The sequence below is a fragment of the Camelus bactrianus genome, chromosome 9 (assembly GCF_048773025.1).
Source record: "Camelus bactrianus isolate YW-2024 breed Bactrian camel chromosome 9, ASM4877302v1, whole genome shotgun sequence".
Taxonomy (NCBI): Eukaryota; Metazoa; Chordata; class Mammalia; order Artiodactyla; family Camelidae; genus Camelus; species Camelus bactrianus.
Window position 1 is genome coordinate 69024381 of NC_133547.1, and position 18505 is coordinate 69042885.

Consider the following 18505-nt stretch of genomic DNA (forward strand, 5'->3'; position numbering starts at 1 on the left):
AGGCAGGAGGAGATGCCCTGCTCCCCCATGGGGTCCCTAACCCTGCCACCCCCAGGCTCATCCCTCCAGCATCGCCTTCCTACACTGAGAAAATAAGGCACAGCGACCCCCTTATTACCTCCTTCCCCTCAGGGACTCTGGTCCAACGGCCCAGTTAACATCACAACCCAGACTTCCCTGCTTCTGCCTGACTGGCACCATGCAGTCACCCCAGCAAGACGACCCCTCAGGGTCCGGAGGGCAGACACCTGCATGCAGCGACACGACACCCTAGACATGCGGGGAACAGCCTCTGCAGGGCTGAGTGGTCACAGCCGCCAGGCAGAGGACACACTGTCAGTGGGATATTCCCACGCCAGCACATGGGTTCACAAAAGCTTACAGACAAGTCACAGCCCATTCCGATTTCTGCAGAGATTTCAGCCCTTCCCACCTTCCCCGCGGACCCTGGCCAGCAGCTACCCGCCACTGCTGCTGCAGACCAGGGTCACCAGGGAGCCTGGAACCTGCTGGCCTTGCTCAGTGACCCCCAAGGTTAGGCAACGGAAGGCAGAGCCACCATCAGCGAAAGGCAGAGGGATGCCCCTGCCTCCCTGCGTGCCTCACAGCCCCCCCCCCCCCCCCCGAGCCCTCACTCACCCCATCCCAGCACTCCGGCATCTTGCTGAGGGAGGCAAACGGCCTCAACCAGGAAGGGCAAACAAAGGCCTGAGTCACCAGAGTCCAGAGGGAGGGGGCAGCGCAAGTGGGAGACGAACGGCTCTATGATGGGGCACTACTCTGGGCCATTTATATGGGGAGCCTGCTGGGGCTAGGCCAACCCCTCCTCCCTGCGGGGTTTCTGAGCAGCCACTCGTTCACCCTAGCCCCTGCTCCCAGATTGGCTGTGGGGAGACAAACTTGGCTCCAATTGGCTTCCGAGGTCCTCACTCATCCTAGCTCCTGCTCCTCCCACCGCCAGCAACACATCAATTTTGATGGTGCCCAGCCCCTGCATCCGCCCACCTCCATCACTGAGGCTCACAGCAGCAGCTGCACACGGGATGCTAGGAAGATGAGAGGTGCCCTGTGACTGGTACACAGGGGTCTCTCACAGACAAGCACACCAAAGCAGGGCAGGGTGGGCCACACAGGCATGCCTAGACAGCACGGCCCTTGACTCATACCCCAGGGAGCAGGGAGGGCCTGAGAGGGCCCCAAGCCCAGCCTCCACATCAGGAAGGCCTGGACCCTCTAACCTAGAGGGGACATGGGGAGTCACTGCTGCCTGGGGCAACCTGGGTCATGACCCTACTCCAGGGGGCTGCTCCTTCTCCACCCCACAGGGTTTCCCCTAGGGCAGCCCCCACTCTGCCCACATGTATGCCCAGTGCCTCCCCACGTTGCTGAAATGGGGGTTCTGGAGCCAGGAGGCCTGGGCAGATTGTGGCACCAGGGATGTGGTGGGCATACACCAGCTCTGCCCTCCCCCACCCCCATCCTGCAGCGAGGGGCTGGAGGCCACTAGACAAAGGAGAAGGGATAGGAGGCAGCCTGTCCACGTGGACATGCCCACCTCCCTCAGACACACCCAGCCCTCTGTCCTGCAGCCACCCAGTGTGGGGCTTGCTTCTCGAGGCTCTAAGGAGCAGGGTGCATGCGCTGCCTCTGGCTGTCCTGAGCAGCAGGACAGGAGCTGGAGGTCACGTGGCTCAGGATTTGGGTGGGAGCCAGTCAGAGACATGCAGGTAGAGTAAACAGATTAGAAGGGGGAGGCAAAAGGAGCAGAGGAGGAGAAGAAATAGGCCAGGAAAGGGAGCAGAGGAGGGAGCCCAAGGGCTGAGAGAAGCAGGAGCAACAGAGAGAAGGGAGGGGTGCAGGCGCCTGTGCCCCCATTCTGTCTCTTTAGTGAAGGAACACGCCGCTCGCCCGGCCTGCATGATGGCTGGTTGCCCTGGGGGAAGGTGGTCACCTCCCTGTCTCTGGGTGCCCAGTGACCTGGTCAGCACCTGCCATGTGTGCTATTCCTGGCCATGTCCTCTGCCTGGGGGGCATCAATAACTTTCCCTGTGCCATCACTGACCTCTCATGATGCGCGCCTAGGGCAAAGGGCTGGGGCCTGGGCTCTCCCAGGGCAGCCAGGGTGTGGAATGGGGTATCCGCCAGCCCTTCATGTCCTGTCCGTTCCCTGGTCTCCAAAGCCACCAGGGCACAGGAAGAAGTTCTGACAACTGAGAGGGCCAAGGCACGGCCCTGCCCCTGATCTGCCCACAAAATCCTCCCATATGCCTCTCACAGAACCACAGGGTGGGGTGGCTTCCCACCCTTTCTGCCACCAAACCTCTGCCCCTCCATGGTCCCCATCCAAACTCATGCCCACCCAAACCTCTGAGTGGCCTTTCCCACCCTTGGGCCCAGGTGAGAAGCTGACCTCGGACACTGCCCACCCTGAGCCATAGCCCCCAGTTCTGCTCAGCTCACTGGCTTCAAATCCACAGACCTGAGTTTAAGTCCTGGTTCCCCAACCCACCAGCTGGGCGACTTCCGGCAAGGTTTTTTAACCTTGTGCCTTAGACTCAACTATAAAACAGGAATTGTGCCTTCCTTACAGAGCTGCTAGGAGGGTAAGGAAAAGCTGCATACATCACTCCAGACCTGACCCCAGGCCTGCCCACCCAGGAGAGAAAGGGGATAATCTGCATGCCTCTCCAAACTGTTGGCCCCTTCCCTGGAGGTTGTACAGTTGTGGCTGAACAAGGCAGGCTCAGGTCCCACTAGCCAAACCTGCTGTGTGACCTTGGGCAAGTCAGTTAACCTCTCTGAGCCTCCACACAGGAAGAACAGCAGTGCCTACTGCATGGGTAGCTGCAAGGATAACATAATTCTCACAAACCTATGAGAAAGGATGAGGAATATGAAGCACAGAGAACTAAGCGGTGGAGCTAACAGCATCTCAGCACTCTGGGCCCGACGTCACATTACTAAGAGTAGCAAATGGTTAGTAGCATATCTCTCATGTGCCAGACTCTATCCAAACGCTTTGCACATGTTACCTTATTTTGTCCTCTTAACATCCACTTTACAGATGAGGCGAATGAAGCACAGAGAGGTTCTGTAACATTCCCAACGTCACACAGCCAGAGAGCAGAGCCAGGAACAGCAGCCAGGCAGTCTGGCTCTGGTGGGCCACTAGTCACAGTCAGCCTAAGGTCTGAGTGCCTGGCCTGGGGGCACCGTCCCCAACTCTACGGACACCCGGGGAGGTCCAAGCTGCCTGCCTCCCTTTACAAATGACGTAGTGATCTGTGCCGGAGGTCACGTGGTCCATAAGTGGCAGGGCCAGGACCTGGACTCAAGTCAGCCTGACTCTAGTTTGTCGTGCCTCCCCCACTGGCTGGGCCCACTGAGGCAAGGGGTTGAATGGGATAAAGTCTCTGCCAGACCTTGGCCCAGATAGGGGCCATCCTCATAGCTGCTTTACTTTAAAAAAGGAAAAGAGAAGAAAAGAAGAGAAAAGAGAAGAGAAGAGAAGAGGAAAGAAAAGAAAAGAAAAGGCCACCGCAATGTGGTGTAAGGGAGTAGACAGTAAGGTGCCTTTTAACACGTGCTGCCCTTTACCAAGAAAGGATCTTGAGAAATGGGGGTGAGGGTGGGCTGGGCCCAGTACATGGGCACAGAGGACCCCCGGATTGCCTCTCTCATCACCAGTCTGCGCCAGGGTGTGTTTTGGGGGGTCTGGCAGTCGGCACCGCTGGTCGAGTGAGTCCCACTCGACGTTGGGCAGGGGCTGTCTGCTCCGGATTTTATTTCACCAGCTCGCTTCTGCAGAGAAGGGGCTGTTTGTCCACACATTCCTGCCCTCATTCGGAGCAGGGAGGGCAAAGAGGACTCCTTGGCGTGCCCGCGCTGTGGGCCACCTCATGGATACGTCCTCTTTTCTCTCCTCCTGGGCTCCCATCAGTTCCCACTCCCTCAGACCTCATCCTCGGCTCCCATTGGTCCCCATTCCCTCAGACCCCATCCTCTTGTCCCAGCTCCAGGGCCCTTTGTGTTTGGAGCTGGGGCTCCCAGGAGACCAGAGCATGTGCACACAGGCTGCTCTGACACCTATGCTCCCTCCCGTCCTTGAAGGGGCGCGTGACCAAGGGACCGATGCAAGGCTGGATCCAGATCTGCAGATCGAGCGCCTGGGGGAGGAGCCGGCAGGCTGCCCGACCTCCCGCGTCAGCCTTGCGTCCAGACCACGAGGCTGGGGTTGTCATGGGGCTCGGAGACTAACCCAAATTGGGCAGTGGCCTGGGGGCTAGCTCCAGCTAGCAAGGAGGAAGGTTCCAGAAAGATCTGATTTTGTTCAGCAGGTTTTGATGGCCAGCGAGGCCTCAGAACCAGAACCCTGTGAGGCTCCCATTGTGTCTGCTGTCACACATCTCCTAAGATGGCGAAATAAACAGCCACTATGGGACTCAAAGGAGAGAAATGGCTGGCCAAGTAAGCAAAATCAGAAATCATCAATCAGAGGACAAAAAACAAAGAATGATTTCAAGTTTTCACAGGGAATCTGGCATCAAACTAAAGAGGACATGGTTGTCCCGGGCAACTGCTGCCATGGAAACAGGAGCTATTTTGGAGCATTAACCTGGCTTTTCATAGGAGGAAAGTGCTGATTCAGATGACAGCATCCTCACTCCCACCAGACCTCCCCTCCCTTCCCTGTTCTGTTCAGGGAGGGAGGGGGCATCTCTCCACTGGCAGTGGGCCGGCAGAGCCGCTGTGAGCAGTGGGGGTGGTCCTGGAGACTGCCAGGTGCCCAGCCCCTGCAGCTGCAGGCTGGGGGTACACAGAAAGCCTGTGACCCTCCTCTGGAACAGGCTGGGAGGGGGAGGGGCCAGCCAGCTGTGGGTCCCCCATCTGGGGAGGCTAAGCCAAGACCTACCTTCCAATCTGTGTCCACAGCCAAGAGAAAGGTGTCGGAGTTCTCCTAAAGGAAGGCAAACAGAGGAGGTGGCTCGTTAGGCCCCAGGCTGGTCCAGGCAGGGACAGGGGCAGCCCCAGGGGCTCTGCCTTGAGCAGCTTCGCTTGCGCTTGCCCAGTCTTAATAGTAACAAAATATTAACTCTTTAATATTAATATTAATTAGTATTAACCCTTAATATTAACAAAAGTCACCCAGGGCTTCCCAGGCACCAGGCACCAGGCCACTAAGTACTTGACAGAGGAGGCTATGAGCAGCTACACACATCGATTTTACCTATTAATTTAAAATGTGAATATTTCCATTTTCCAGGTGAGAAGAGTAAGGCTCAGAGAAGTTAAATCACATGGCTCGAAAGTGGGAGAATAATCTCTGACCCCAAATTCTTGCTGTTCATCACTTTGCCCGCTCTCCCCACAGATGGTTTTCGAGGTCGATCATCAGGGCACAAGGGCAGAGGCGGGCCTATGACGCCCACCTGAGGGATGGGGAGGCTGAGGCCCGTGCCTCGAGGGAGAAACGAGGGGCCTCTTCTGACCCGCACAAAGGCGCTGTCTGGGCCTGTGCCGTAGCTGCTCTCACCTTTCCAGACCTGCCTGCTTCATGCTGTCTAAGCACCGAGGTCCCCTGCTCTCAGGCTCATCTGCGCTGAAGGATGTGCATCTCTGATGGGTGCCCATCCCTCCCGCTGGACTGCAGGTACCACGAGGGCAGGACCACGTCTGGCTCTGCTCTCAGTGTAAAGCCTGGCATGGAATGGGCTCCCCAAACAAAAACAGATCTGGAGGAACAAGTCTGACTTCACAAATGGGGGAAATGCAATTTAGATACTCCTGCCTGTTTCCAAGGTGGCAGAGATGGAGAGCAGAGGAGAGGGGCCCGAACCCCATGTGTCTGGGTTGCCAGGTTCTCCCTGATGCAGCCCAGCGCCCTCTCTGGGTCTCTGTCCAGGGACGGAAACTTTACAGGGGATCACACACATTCAGGAAGAGCAGAGATCCGGGGCCTCTGCCTGCCTTCTACTGTGAGCAGAATCCTCTCTGCTCCCCTCTGCTCACTCTGGGCAGGTCACTTAGCCTTCAAGCCTCAGTGAGGATTAAATGAGGGGCACAGTTAGCAGCCATTCTGTCCTCGGCACTCCCTCCCTGGACTCTGTGTCTCAGATGCTTCTTAGGCCTCCTACCGAATAAATACATGGATAAATGAGACAGTCAGGCTAAAACCAGGGTGTCCTGGGAGGATAGCCAGAGAAGGGCAGGGCTCAAAGGTGCAACAGGAAGGAAAACGAACCCAAGTCTCAGGAGTGGGGAGGAAAAGTATGAAAACCAGCAAAACCCGGAGAAGTTCATCCACCTGCATTCTGTACGTTGGGGTGGGCGAGGAAGATCAGGCAGCACTAGATGACCAAAAAGCCAGCCCTAGACAACACCAAAAAGGCAAGCCAGGTCTCGGGTCACATCAGTTAACGGCTGTCCTCAGGCCTCGTCTGCTGGTTCCTCTGGGCCTGGGGGCTCTACATGGGGAGGAGAGGAAAGCTTGGAGGGCGCCACTCCTAGACGCCCCAAGGAAGTGGGCAGGGGTCTGGGAGAAGGGGATGAGGCTGGTAATCGATGAACCCTCTCACTGGGAGATCCTGCCCACAGCGGGCCAGGGAAAGCAACACGGGAGATTTTCCCTGGGATGGGAACCTTTGGAGGGGCAGGACCCAAAGCCAAGAAACAGCAGGGATAATACAAGCCAGTTCAGAGACCCTGGAGGAGGCCCAGGAAGAACCACATCAACATTCCAAGGAAGACTGGTGGGAGAAGGGGCCCAGCCGAGAGGAGGCAGGATGGCCCCGGAGCGGCCCTTGGGGGACCTAGGTGGGGGACGCTGGCACGGGGAGAAGCAACGATCCTTTCACGGAGCCCTGGACATGTCTGAAATGTTGGCAGGATGGAGGTAATCATGTGGAAGTATTCACTCCTCAGTGGACTTAAGGAATTTATACCTGGCAGGTTGTGGATGATTTAAAAAGTGAAAAGGACAGGTACTTGCGTACCGTGCAGCTGGATGGAGGATCTGTCTGTGGGTGTCACTGCCTGGGAGAGAGAGGCAAAGAGCCAGGCAGAGCTTCGAGGCAGGACTGTACCAGCTGTCAAGGGTACACTGGGAGCACCTAGGAGGCTTTTGGGGGTTGGGGACAGGGTCGTTAATGCATCTTGGAAAAAGCAGATGTGACCAGTGACCAGGTCCACGAGGCTTGTGCTGACCCGAGAAAGGAGGGAAACTGCGCTGGGGACTGGAGGCCTCTGTCCAGGACTGAAACGCAGACCCTCGTGCAGGGGGAACTGATCCAGGTGGGATGAGGTGAGAGACACCAAGCGCAGCAGAAAGAGGGCAGTGCCAGCGTGCTTGCTGGTCAAAAGGGACTCAGGGAGGAGGAGCTGGGCCAGGCTGGGCAGAGGATGGGTGTGGGAGCCTCTCTTGCAGTGCCCTGCCAGGCTGAGGAGTGGAAGAGACAGGCAGAGAGTGTGTGAGGCCAAGGTGCCCTCAGTTCTCCTCGCCGCCCACAGCACACACCCTGCACACCCCGTACCAGCAGGTAGCACCTCCAAGCAGCTGCCCCGAAACCTCCAGCCCTGAGCTCCTGTGATGGGTGCAGGGGTCCCTGAGAGCCACCATCTGCCCACCAGGCCCTCACAAGAAGGCTGACCTCTGCTCACAGGCCTCAAAAGACAGGCTGTTTGTGGGGAGGAGGGACTTTTCAGAGAGTTCTGAAAAACTTTCTTCTAAACAGCATCACAGTCTACCCAGTCCAAGTCTTTACTGAGAGCCTACTATGCTCCAGGCACTGTGCAAGGTACTGGGGGGATCGGGGAACAACACAGACAGGGTCTCTGCTCCAGGAACCTGCAGGATGGAGCCCAAGAGCTATAAGTGCTGGGGCTGGGTACAGAGCATGCGGGGTGTCAACGTTAGGTGGCAGAGAAGCCCTTGCTGAGAAGGAGGCATTTAAGCAGAGCCTGAATAAAATGAAGGGCCTGCCCTGAAAAGTTCTGTGGCTAGCGTATCCCTGGCAGAGGGAACAGCTAGGAATGTGATGGGCTTGTTCAAGCCAGGGAGGGAGGAGAGAAGTGAACAGGGGGAGAGCATGGTGGGGGGGGGGGCGCAGGGTGCAGATCACATCCTGGGACCCCGGGAAGGGCTGTGGCTGTAACTCTGGGTGAGGTGGCAGCCACTGACCAGCTTTAAGCAGGAAAGTGACATGATGTATTTTATTTATTTTTTAGTTTATGCAAAAAGGATAATTTATTATGAAATGAGAAGGGTACCTTACGAAAGCCAAGAACAACAGTTAAGAACAGGCCTCAGAAGGGATGGTGGCCAGTAATAGAAATCAAATCTTGTTAGCACAAGCAAAAAGGGAAATTTGTAACTAGGTTACAAGGGTACCTTACCAAGCCCAGGGCAGGATTCATGAAGGGCTGGAAGAAGGGAACGGAGCCCATTAGAAGGCCAGGAATGACATGATGTATTTTAAAATGTTGTACAGAGTAAGGAGACCAGTTGTGGGGGGAGCTCCTTCAGCCAGAAAGAAGGGGTATAGGGGCATCTCTTGGGGTGCCCTGCCAAGGTGAGGAGTGGAAGAGAACATGTGAGGCCAAGGTGCTGTCAGCTCTCTGCACCACCCACAGATGCACACCCTGTACCAGCAGGCAGCACCTGGACAAGAGATGATGGGGCCTTGGAACCCGGAGGGAGTAGAATTAGAATAAAGAGCCTGCAAAGTGTGCTGCTCACAGGCTGTTCCCTGACCATTCCTGGGGGCTGCCTTCAGGTAATCAGGTCTTACAAGTTAACTCAAGGTTCTGTCTTAAAGATAAGACTGCATCCTTCTCAGGGGTAGGACTGCCAGCCTCATGTGGTTGGGCCTCTGGAGCCTGGACAGCCACTTTGTCCCAACATGTGACCACTACAACAAGAAAGCGTGGGTAGAAATAACTCTGGAATTGAACACCTGGTGTCCCAATGAGGGCCCTCCGGGACGAAATAACAACCGGGAATGTCTCAGTCCCACTGTGCTGGGAGGCACTGCTGGTAGGTAATGCTTGCCCTGGCACCTCAGAGGCTTGTAAGGAAGAGAGAAGCCGCAGACGTGAAAGGACCCAGCAGGGGGGAAGCATCATGCAGGCTGCAGGCAGCACTGCCCAGCAGGGACCCTCCTGGGGCCCGAGGGGCTCCCAGAACCAGGGGTTGAATACAGCCTCATTCCCTGGTAGCTGTGTGACCTTGGCCAAGTGAGTTAACCTTTCTGTGCCTCAGTTTTCTCATCATTGAATTGGGAATAACTCTTCTACAGAGCCTCCTAGCCTCAAAGACAGCCAAAGCCACAGCCAGGTAGGCTGGGTTTAGTCGCGTGGGCTGTGAGCCCGGCCAGGAACTTTCTCAAGACAGGGACAAGGCTTCTCAAAGTTGCGGTAGGATTCCCGGGGGCTCATGGAGAAGGCCAGCTCCTTGCCTTAGCAAAAGGCCTTGGAGGGAAGGCGCGCTGTTTCCTTCTTGGCCACGAGGTGGCGCCCTCCGCCCCCAGGACGGCGAAGGGGCGACTCACCAGCTCGGCGGCGTCCTGGCCCCGGAGCAGTGGCTTCTCTTCGGGGAATCGCAGCTCCTGCAGTCCGGCCATGGTCACGTCGTGGAGGAGGAGCCCTAGGGAGGGAGGACGAGGGTTGAGGCCTGCTGCGGCGGGGACGCCCGGGCCCTGCTCTGACTCTCCCGGGAGGAGGAGGACAGCGCAAGCCCGGGCTGGAGCAGGGGCACCGGCAACACACCGACCGCTCCATCCCTGGTCCCCAAGCGCAGGCCCTGCCTAGCGCTTCACTCGGGCAGCAAGGCTCCGTCTACAAGATTCGCCTGCTTGGCTCAGGGAGGTCATTATATTATTTGTTCTTAAAAATTAAAACATGTTTCCCCACCCCCATAAAAAGGGGGAAAAGAAGGGAGAAAGGAAGGGAAGGAAGAAGTGAGGCAGGGAAGGAAGGAGGAAGGGAGTAGGAAAGGAAGGAGAGAAGAAAGAAAAGGGGAAAAAAAGGAAAAGAAAGAAAGAAAAGAAATGCAACATGGAATGATCCTTGAAACAATTTCAAGTAAACCTCTGCGTTTACTGAGAAGGGACAAGTGTAGAGAAGCCAAACGGGGTTGGGGGAGCAGACAGAAGCCTGCAGTAGTCACAAGTGGACAGTGGAGTACCTGAGGACACAGAGAGGAACAGAGCTGAGGGCTGTCCTGAGTGCCCAGAAGGACAGGCCTGGGTGAGGATGGTCCTGAGAGGGGGGAAGGGGGTCCCCGGCAGCCTGGCAGGCAGAGTGACACTGAAGGACGGGGTGCTGATCATGACGTACCACCATCAAGGAGGGGTGACACGGTGACTGCTCAACCCACAGCCACAAGGCGGAGGGGCCCAGGTCTCAACGGCTAGGTGTCCCTGGGAGACCCTGGGCCTCTGAACCCCAGGAGAAGAATGGGTCATATGTGCACGTGTATAAACACGCACGCCTGTGTGTGTGTATTTGCAGGACCCAATGGTGGGGCAAGACAGACAAAGAGGGTACCAGGACCCCACAATCCATCTAGCCTGGCACCACACCATCCCTTACTTGGAATTTAGGATGGCACAAATCATAAAGCACCACGAGAAAAACTAGCCAAGGACATGAACTGGAAATTCATAAAGGAATTACAAATGGCCAATAGGTACATGGAAAAATATTAAACCTCACTAGAAGTCAAAGAAATTCAAATTTAAAACAAGATACTCCTTTTTTTCCTTTGGGCAATAGAACTGGCAAAGTGTGCGGTGCTGGCAAAGATACACCAAAACTGGCAATTTTCTTATACTGCTTGTGGATGTATACATGGATACATCTTTCTGAAGGGCAGTTTTGCAGAATGAATTAAAATCGTTTAAAAGGTTCTTACTCTTGGACTCAGCAATCTTCTCCCTGAGAGAAATTTCCTAAGGAAACCAGAGAGGGCATCTAATGATTTATCTATGAGAATATTCACTACAGTGCCATTTATAATAGGAAAAAAACCTAAAAAAAGCTAAATGTCCATAAATAGGGCACTAGACAAATAAACTCTGGGTCAGTGACTTGTAAAAGATTATTTAATAACATGGGAAAATGCTTGTGTCATAAGAGATAAAAAAAAAAAGCAGTTATAAAACATGCAGTGTTATCCAAATTGCAAGAAATAGGAATTAGCTCCACAGAAAAGCCTGGAGGGATACACATCATCAAGTTAAGAGGCACTGTCCCTGGGTGCAGGACCGAACACTAGAATCTTCGGTATTAAATTAGGAAAAAAACATTTAAAAAAAGACTATTTGAAGATCACGAACGATTCTTTATTCCTGCAAAGCATCTCACGGCTCACAGCGTACTTTCCTGTGCTACTTGATTTCACCGTGACGGGAAGTGAGATGAGGTGACCCAGCACGCCCAGATGGGGCCAGGCCGGGGACGGGGGCTGCAGATCCCTAGTCTGATCCAGGGCTCGTTCTACACCACAGCCGCCTCACCTGAAAGGACGGAAGGATCGATTCCTGTCCTTCTTCCCAGCCTCCCTCCCACCCTTTGTCCCTTCCTTCTCAATTCTACTTTTAATCTTTCTGAAGGGTGAAGTGAAGCCCTCAGACTTTCCCTTCAAATCCACTAGCTGATTGGTCAGAAGGTGCCCCCCATCCCGGCCACCCCTGCTCCTTTGGCTTCTCCCTGTGCGAGCTCCAGTGACAAGGGTGTCGGTGCAGTGGTTGCCTGGTGCCCAAGGGCACGGGGCCTGAGATGGAACCCATTTCTGTGGCAGGGCGCTCTAAAAACCAGGTTGCAGCTCCAGACATTCCCTGAGCTTTCTTCCATCCTGTCAGAATCCGGAAGCATCAGCCCTCCAGAATGTTACAAATCTGCTGCCTTGTGATCACATGGGGGTCCCCACCTGGGACTAGCTTGGAACTGAGATGTGCTGAGGCTCGGCTGGGAGCTGCCGGCCACCCAGGCCTCCTGGAAGGTTAACTGAGAGCTGTGCAGCACCCCCAACCCCCACCCCAGAGCCACATCCCCAGCGCAAAGAGGCCAGGCAGGGGCAGGGAGGCCCCCACCCACCCAGGCTCCCAGGTCCCTGCACCTTCCTGCCACGCTGGAGCTGTGTTCCCAGTCGTTTCCAGGGAAACCAGCTAACACAATGCAGATGGGCAGTATTTTTAGAAAGACATCCTCTCCCCTCTCTCCCACTTTCTCTTCCATCCTTTCTGATGTGTGCACGCTCATCCGTCCATCCGGGTAGGGAGCTGAAAGAAGGTCCCCTACTTTGGAAAACTCTTCCTCAATTAGGGCTTTTTTAGCTGGCAGCCTCCCTGAACACTCAACTCAATCAAACGCCTTGGCAGCACTGGGGTGTCCCCGCCCTCCCCCAGGCTTGTTATGAAACCACCCTGGAGACCATCCTCCCCAAGGACGGTGCTATTAAAAGGGCTGAGAGTGGGCAGTGCGGGGACAGATGGCCTGTGCTGGAGGGGGTGGTGGGGAAGGGGGCTGGAGAGAGAAACCTTATAATCTGGGGAACTGGGGATGTCTCAGCCCATGGAAAACAGAGACAGCCAGCGCCCAGCAGGTGGTGATGCAGAGCTCCAGCACACAGGCCAGGGCGAGCATGCCCACAGGGCAGTGGCAGACAAGTTCCTTCCTAAGAAAGTTATGATTTTTTTTTAAAAAGCAGCTAAGGGGGGAGGTTATACCTCAGTGGTAGAGTGCATGCCTAGCATGCATGAGGTCCTGGGTTCAATCCCCAGCACCTCCATCAAAAAAAAAAAAAGTAAATAAACTTAAGTACCTCCCCCTGCAAAATAAAATAAAACAAAAATTTTAAAAGCAGCTAGATGATGCTATAAGAAAATTAGGTTCCTTGTCAAAGCAATACGTTGTATATCTTAAACTTATATAATGTCAACTGTATCTCAATAAAGCCGGGGGGAAATTTTTTAAGAGAGTGAGACTCCTATCAAACTCCCACAAGGAAGCCTGAGTCAGGTCTGCGGGGAGTCAGGGAGTACAGAGCAGATGGGATGAGAGACACAGGGGTCTGTGAAGCAACAGCGATGGACCTTTCCACTCTGCCTTTTTTTCTCTCTTGATATGCAGTTCCCTAAAGGCAACACAGAGTGTTAGAACCAAATGGGTCTGGGATGAATTCAAGCCCTCAGCTTATCAGTGGTTCGGCCTGGAGTCACTGGAATCTCTTCTGTATCACTCACTGCCTAGCTTTATTTCAGGCATATCACTAAGAGGATTGCTTATCTGCAAAATGGGAGCATTAGCCTTGTTCTGCACACCCCAGGAAGCACTGAGGTACAACAGAGGCAATGGATTAAAAACATGCTCTTTAAATGGAAGATTTCTGTTCCCACTTGAAGGGACAAAAATAACATAGGTGACTAGGGCTTTCCTTACCTTCCTCTTCTTACTTAAGACAACTCTGGAGTTTCTCTTGCCTTCTGTTTGAGGAGGGGTTCATACCTGCTGGCAGGGAGGCTATGCTGATGTTTGCAATAAAGGGATGGACGGGAAGGGGGCAAGGGAGGGAAGACAGGGGCTCTTTGGCAGGGGACAGAGCTGTGAGAGGGCCCTAGTGAAAGGGGCTTCTGAGCAGTGCAGATGTGCGTGGATTCTTCAAGAGGAATTGAATTTTTTTCATTTACTTTTGGCTGCTGATCTGTGCTTCTTTGAATGTGAGACCTGGACCATGTGAACCCTCAGATTCATTAGGGTTAAAAATATAAATGATTACTATAATCATTTCTGATCCTATTCAAGAAAATGCTTCAATTAAATTGATCGCTGGTAGTTACAAATCCCATGGAATAAAGCAATTGTTGAGTGGATGCACTGCCCAGCCAGTAGGAGGGGGTGTTTGGAGATACTCAGGGATTTTCGGTGGTCTCAGCAACTGCTCTGACAGCATTTAGTGCCCAGGAGCCAGAGGCAAGGAAGGTTGTGCAGGGACAGGGCTGCACAGTGAAGCATTGCTCCCCACCTCAAGACACCCAGAGCTGTCCCACTGAGAAACACAGGAACTGAAGGCTAAGGAAGGCCAGACATCAACAGGGTAAAGTTTGGAGATGCAGGCGAACCAGACCTTGGGGGACAGGAAGAAACCAAACTACAAAAGAGAGAACTATAGAATGGCTTGCATTTTTTCAACCACATGAGTGAGGGGAACTGTGGCAGGTCATGGTCAAGGTCATGGCCCAAGGTGCCCTGTGGATGATGCACTCCTGAAAGTCCTGGTTATAAGGGCCACTTATTTCAAGAAAAGTCACAAGCAAATGGAACAAGCAGAGTCCACCTAGGCCTGGAGCTCCTTCCTGGAGGAGGGGTCTGTGCCACAGATTCACAGGATTCATGTTCAAGCCTGGGCACCCGACGCCCTACCACACAAACCACGCCAAGCACCACAGTGTGAAACCCAGATCAGAACTCAGGGACGCCAGAAATCGGGAACTCAACTTCCAGCTGCACTATGTAGAGGGTTTAGAGCCAGCCAGGAAGCTGGCCCTTCATATCACTCTCTCTGTCCCCATCCTGACCTCAGAGGGTTAGTACAGCACAGAGGTGGGGCTGGGATGAACTAGACCTTCCCTCAGCATCCCCATTTCAAAGATGAGACCAAAAAAGGCACAAGGAAGGAGTTCCTGGGGCAAGTCCCCCTTTGGCCAATCCAGGAAGGGACCCCAGAGCCCATTCTCCTAAACCCCACTCTGCATGGACTCTGGATTCTGTCTCCCTGAACAGGTGGCCAGACAGGAGGATGCAGGGGACACAACCTTTTTTCTGGCCCAACCTCCATTTCCTCTCCTTGGTTACGGCCCCTTGATTTATGTCCAGCCTGATCCAGACCATTTCTCCTGCCTTTTCCTTGATCTGGGCCTATGAGTTCCTATCGCCCCACAACCACCACCACCTTGCCAACACACATACGTGCACACACACACACTCCCACTGTGCTTAGGGCAGCCAAATTTGGATTCTGACACTCATAACAAAAGACCCCAGCTGACTCAGTAGGCCCATTCTACCCACAGGAAGCACGTGCCTTTGTTCATGCTGTTCCTTCTGCCGGGAATACCTTTCACCATCACATCCTTACAACAACAACAATAGTAACCAAAACAATTGTTAATATTTTCTGATGTTTGATATGTTTTTGTTGAATGAGATGGAATGAATGAATGAATGACTCAGACTGTAAATGATTCAGAGACTGAAAGCGTTCAGTGTCGGTGAGGTTGTGGGGAAACGACACGTACTCTCATGTACCACTGGCTGAAGTGCAGTGGGTTCAGCTTCATCCGGACGGCAACTTGGTAGTTTGTAAAAATGCAAATTATCTGTCAACTCTGCAATTCTGTCTCTAGGTATTTATCCTAAAGGAAAACATTAGAGGCAATGCACAGGGATGCTTGCTGCAGCACTGTTTGGAATAGGAAAAAAATAGAAACCGCCCAAATGACTGTCTGGAGAATGGCTAAATAAACCATGAACCATTTACATTACGTAGCTATTTTAAAAATGAGGCAGCTCCACTCAGACAGATAGGGAAAGCAACCTAAAATATGCAGTTAAGAGAAAAAGCTACCTCACTGAATAGTAAGTATAAATAAGCCCATTTATGGGAAAAATATATGTGCGGAACAGGTACATATATTTTCAAATTAAAAAAAAAATCAGCTCCTCAAATGAGTCAGGGTGACTGTAACAATGCTCAGTCACCTCTGGGGAAGGCTTGGAAGGGTCAAAAGGGACATTTTTATTTTACATAGAAGATCTTATCAAATCTAAGATAGCATCAATTCTAAAGATGACACTAACGTTTTATGTACCAATAGAAGAGAAAAAAACCCTGCCAATTAAGGCATAATACTGCCCACTATCTTTTCACTTTTTCTTCTGAAATAATTTCAGGTTTATAGAAAAAACAAAGCACAGAAGCTTCCCACATACCCTTCACTCAGCTCTCGCTGACATCATCATGCTACAGACTCTCAATACAGTTAGAGAAACCAGGAAAGAAAACACTGATACGAGATGGCTAAGTCATCTGCAGACTTTAGACGAATTTCACCAGTTTCCTCAATAGTCTCCCAATCCAGGATGCCACCTTGAACTTAGTGTCATGTAGTCTCCTCCAGTCGGGGACAGTTCCTCAGTCTGTCTTTCATGATGCTGACACTTTTGAAAAACACTTATCAGTTAAATCTGCAGGACATCCGTCAGTTTGCATTTGTCTGTTTTCTTATGATTAGACCGAGGTTATGCAGTTTCAGCAAGAATACAACAGAAGTGATGTGCCTTTGTCACTGTACCATTTCATGGGGTGTAGGGTGTCGATCTGTCTCATTGCTAGGGATGTTAAACTTATCACCCGATTTAGGTGGTGTCTGCCAGGTTTCTCCAGTGTAAAGTTACTATTTTTCCCTTTGTAATCAATAAGTATCTTGTGGGAAGGTACTTTGAGACTATGCAAACATCCTGTTTCGCATCATCCTTTTGTCCACTAATTTTAGCAACCATTGATGATTCTTGCCTATAATTATTACTGCAGTATTTACTTAATGATAATTTTCCATTTCCATCATCCCTTCTACATTTATTAATTGGAATTCTCCTGGAAGAAAATGAGCTGTCTTCTCTCCATTTACTTATTTATTCAATTATTTATTTTATCCTGTGGGTTATAATCCTTTGCTATTATTTTTTTATTGTTCTGGTTATGCCAGATTTGGCCATTGGGAGTTCCTTCAAGCTGGCTCTTGGGTCCTTTCACCACATGTCCATCATTTTTTGAGTAGTTTCTAATTTTCTAGCCCCATATAATGTTCCAAACTCATCTTGTATTTTTTCTGCCTCAACCGTGGAATCAACCACTTCTCCAAGGAGCCCTGCTTGGTTCCTTTTGTTGGAGAATGATATTTAGAAACCAAGAGGCACTAGGTATGCTCATTGCTACAGATATTTTTAAGTGTACACACACACACACACACACACACACACACACACCTCTAAGAACCTGTATGTATATTAAAATTTTGTACTGATACCTCTAATTACTATTCAACACCACACAGTTTATTCTAACTTCTTCCCTTTCTTTATTTGTAATTTTTTTCTTCCACAATGAGAAACCTGGCTCTCATTATCCCCAATATTTTTGTTTATTTGTTCATTCCTAGTATACACACAAAGTAATTTCAGAACTGCTACTCACATAATGGGTTCTTATTTGGAAATTTTTGGTACTTACTTCATTTTTTAAAATACTTTATTCTTTTAGACTTAGACACAGATTTTTGGGGAGGGGGAAGGTAATTAGATTTTTTTTTAATGGAGGTACTGGGGATTGAACCCAGGACCTCGTGCACGCCAAGCACACACTCTACCACTGAACTATACCCTCCACCCCAGACCCAGATTTTTAAAAGCGACTATCACTCTTGTACATTCTATCTTTAAATTGAAGTATCATTGCTGTACCACTCTTATACATTTTTTAAAAGGAAAACACAAGTGAAATAAATTGTTCAAGGTCTTCCTAAAACTTCTGCACAATCAGGGTCCAGTGTCTCTGAATCACTCTGTCTTGAAATCGTTGCTGCCCATGCTTTTCCAAGAAGCCCCAGTTCCTCTGACATCAATAATGTCGGTGGTGCAGCATTTCCCAAGAGTGCTCTGCTGTTCACGCTAGGATTTCCCTGTAAGCTGCAAATTCTGGTGACCATGTGATAGCAAGGACAGCTCCTGGTGCCCACCTCACCAACAGAAGCTGTATTTTAGAGATATAATGAAAAAAAAGTGCATCTTAAGAGTTGCCAGAACATAGCTTTTTTATAAAATTTTCTTCTGTTGAGGCACAGCACCAACGTGTCAACTCTGTTTCCATACACAACATGGCTCCAGGTATTAAACATAGACACAATAAACCTGCCTCTCTCCTGCCAACTGGAATACAGATGTGATGGTGGGAGCCTGAACAGCCATTCTGGACCCTGAGGCAGGATACTAATATGGCAGAGTGGCAATATAGGAGTCCAGGTTCCTGAGAATCATGAAGCCATGATTCTAGGTGGCCTATCTCCAGATTCTATTTATGAAAGTGGGAAATACACACATTTTTTGTTAAATCTATTTTTTAAAATTTGAAGTATAGTTGTTTTACAATATTGTGTTAGTTTCAGCAAAGTGATTCTATATATATAGTGCTATACAGTAAGTCCTTGTTGTTCATCTATTTTATATATAGCAGTGTGTATCTGTTAATCCCATACTCCTAATTTATCCCTCCCCGCTCCTTCCCCTTTGGTAACCATAAGTTTGTTTTCTATGTCTTCATATGAGTCTGTTTCTATTTTGATGTTTAATCTATTATTATTTGAGGTTTTCTGTCACATACCGTTGAAGCTAATCTAAACTTGGGACATTTTTCTTGGAGACCCAGCCTACTGTGCTAAACGAACTCAAAGAA

The 18505-nt window shown here is 51.4% G+C and overlaps 1 protein-coding gene and 1 non-coding gene across 9 annotated transcripts in view; both read right to left on the bottom strand.

Moving 5' to 3' along the window:
• The window catches only part of NDRG4 (NDRG family member 4), a 39545-nt gene that overhangs the window by 11988 nt on the left and 9052 nt on the right, over positions 1-18505 (bottom strand). For 5 of the 8 annotated variants that reach the window (XM_074370650.1, XM_074370651.1, XM_074370648.1 and 2 more), the window contains 2 exons: positions 9546-9640; positions 4913-4957 (listed from right to left, as the gene is read on the bottom strand). In XM_074370650.1, the coding sequence (XP_074226751.1) occupies positions 4913-4957; positions 9546-9640 (140 nt within the window). The other 3 variants (XM_074370652.1, XM_074370653.1, XM_074370654.1) reach the window with 3 other exon arrangements.
• Positions 17369-17441, bottom strand: TRNAA-GGC (transfer RNA alanine (anticodon GGC)). Its single transcript has one exon. It is a non-coding gene; the product is annotated as a tRNA-Ala (tRNA).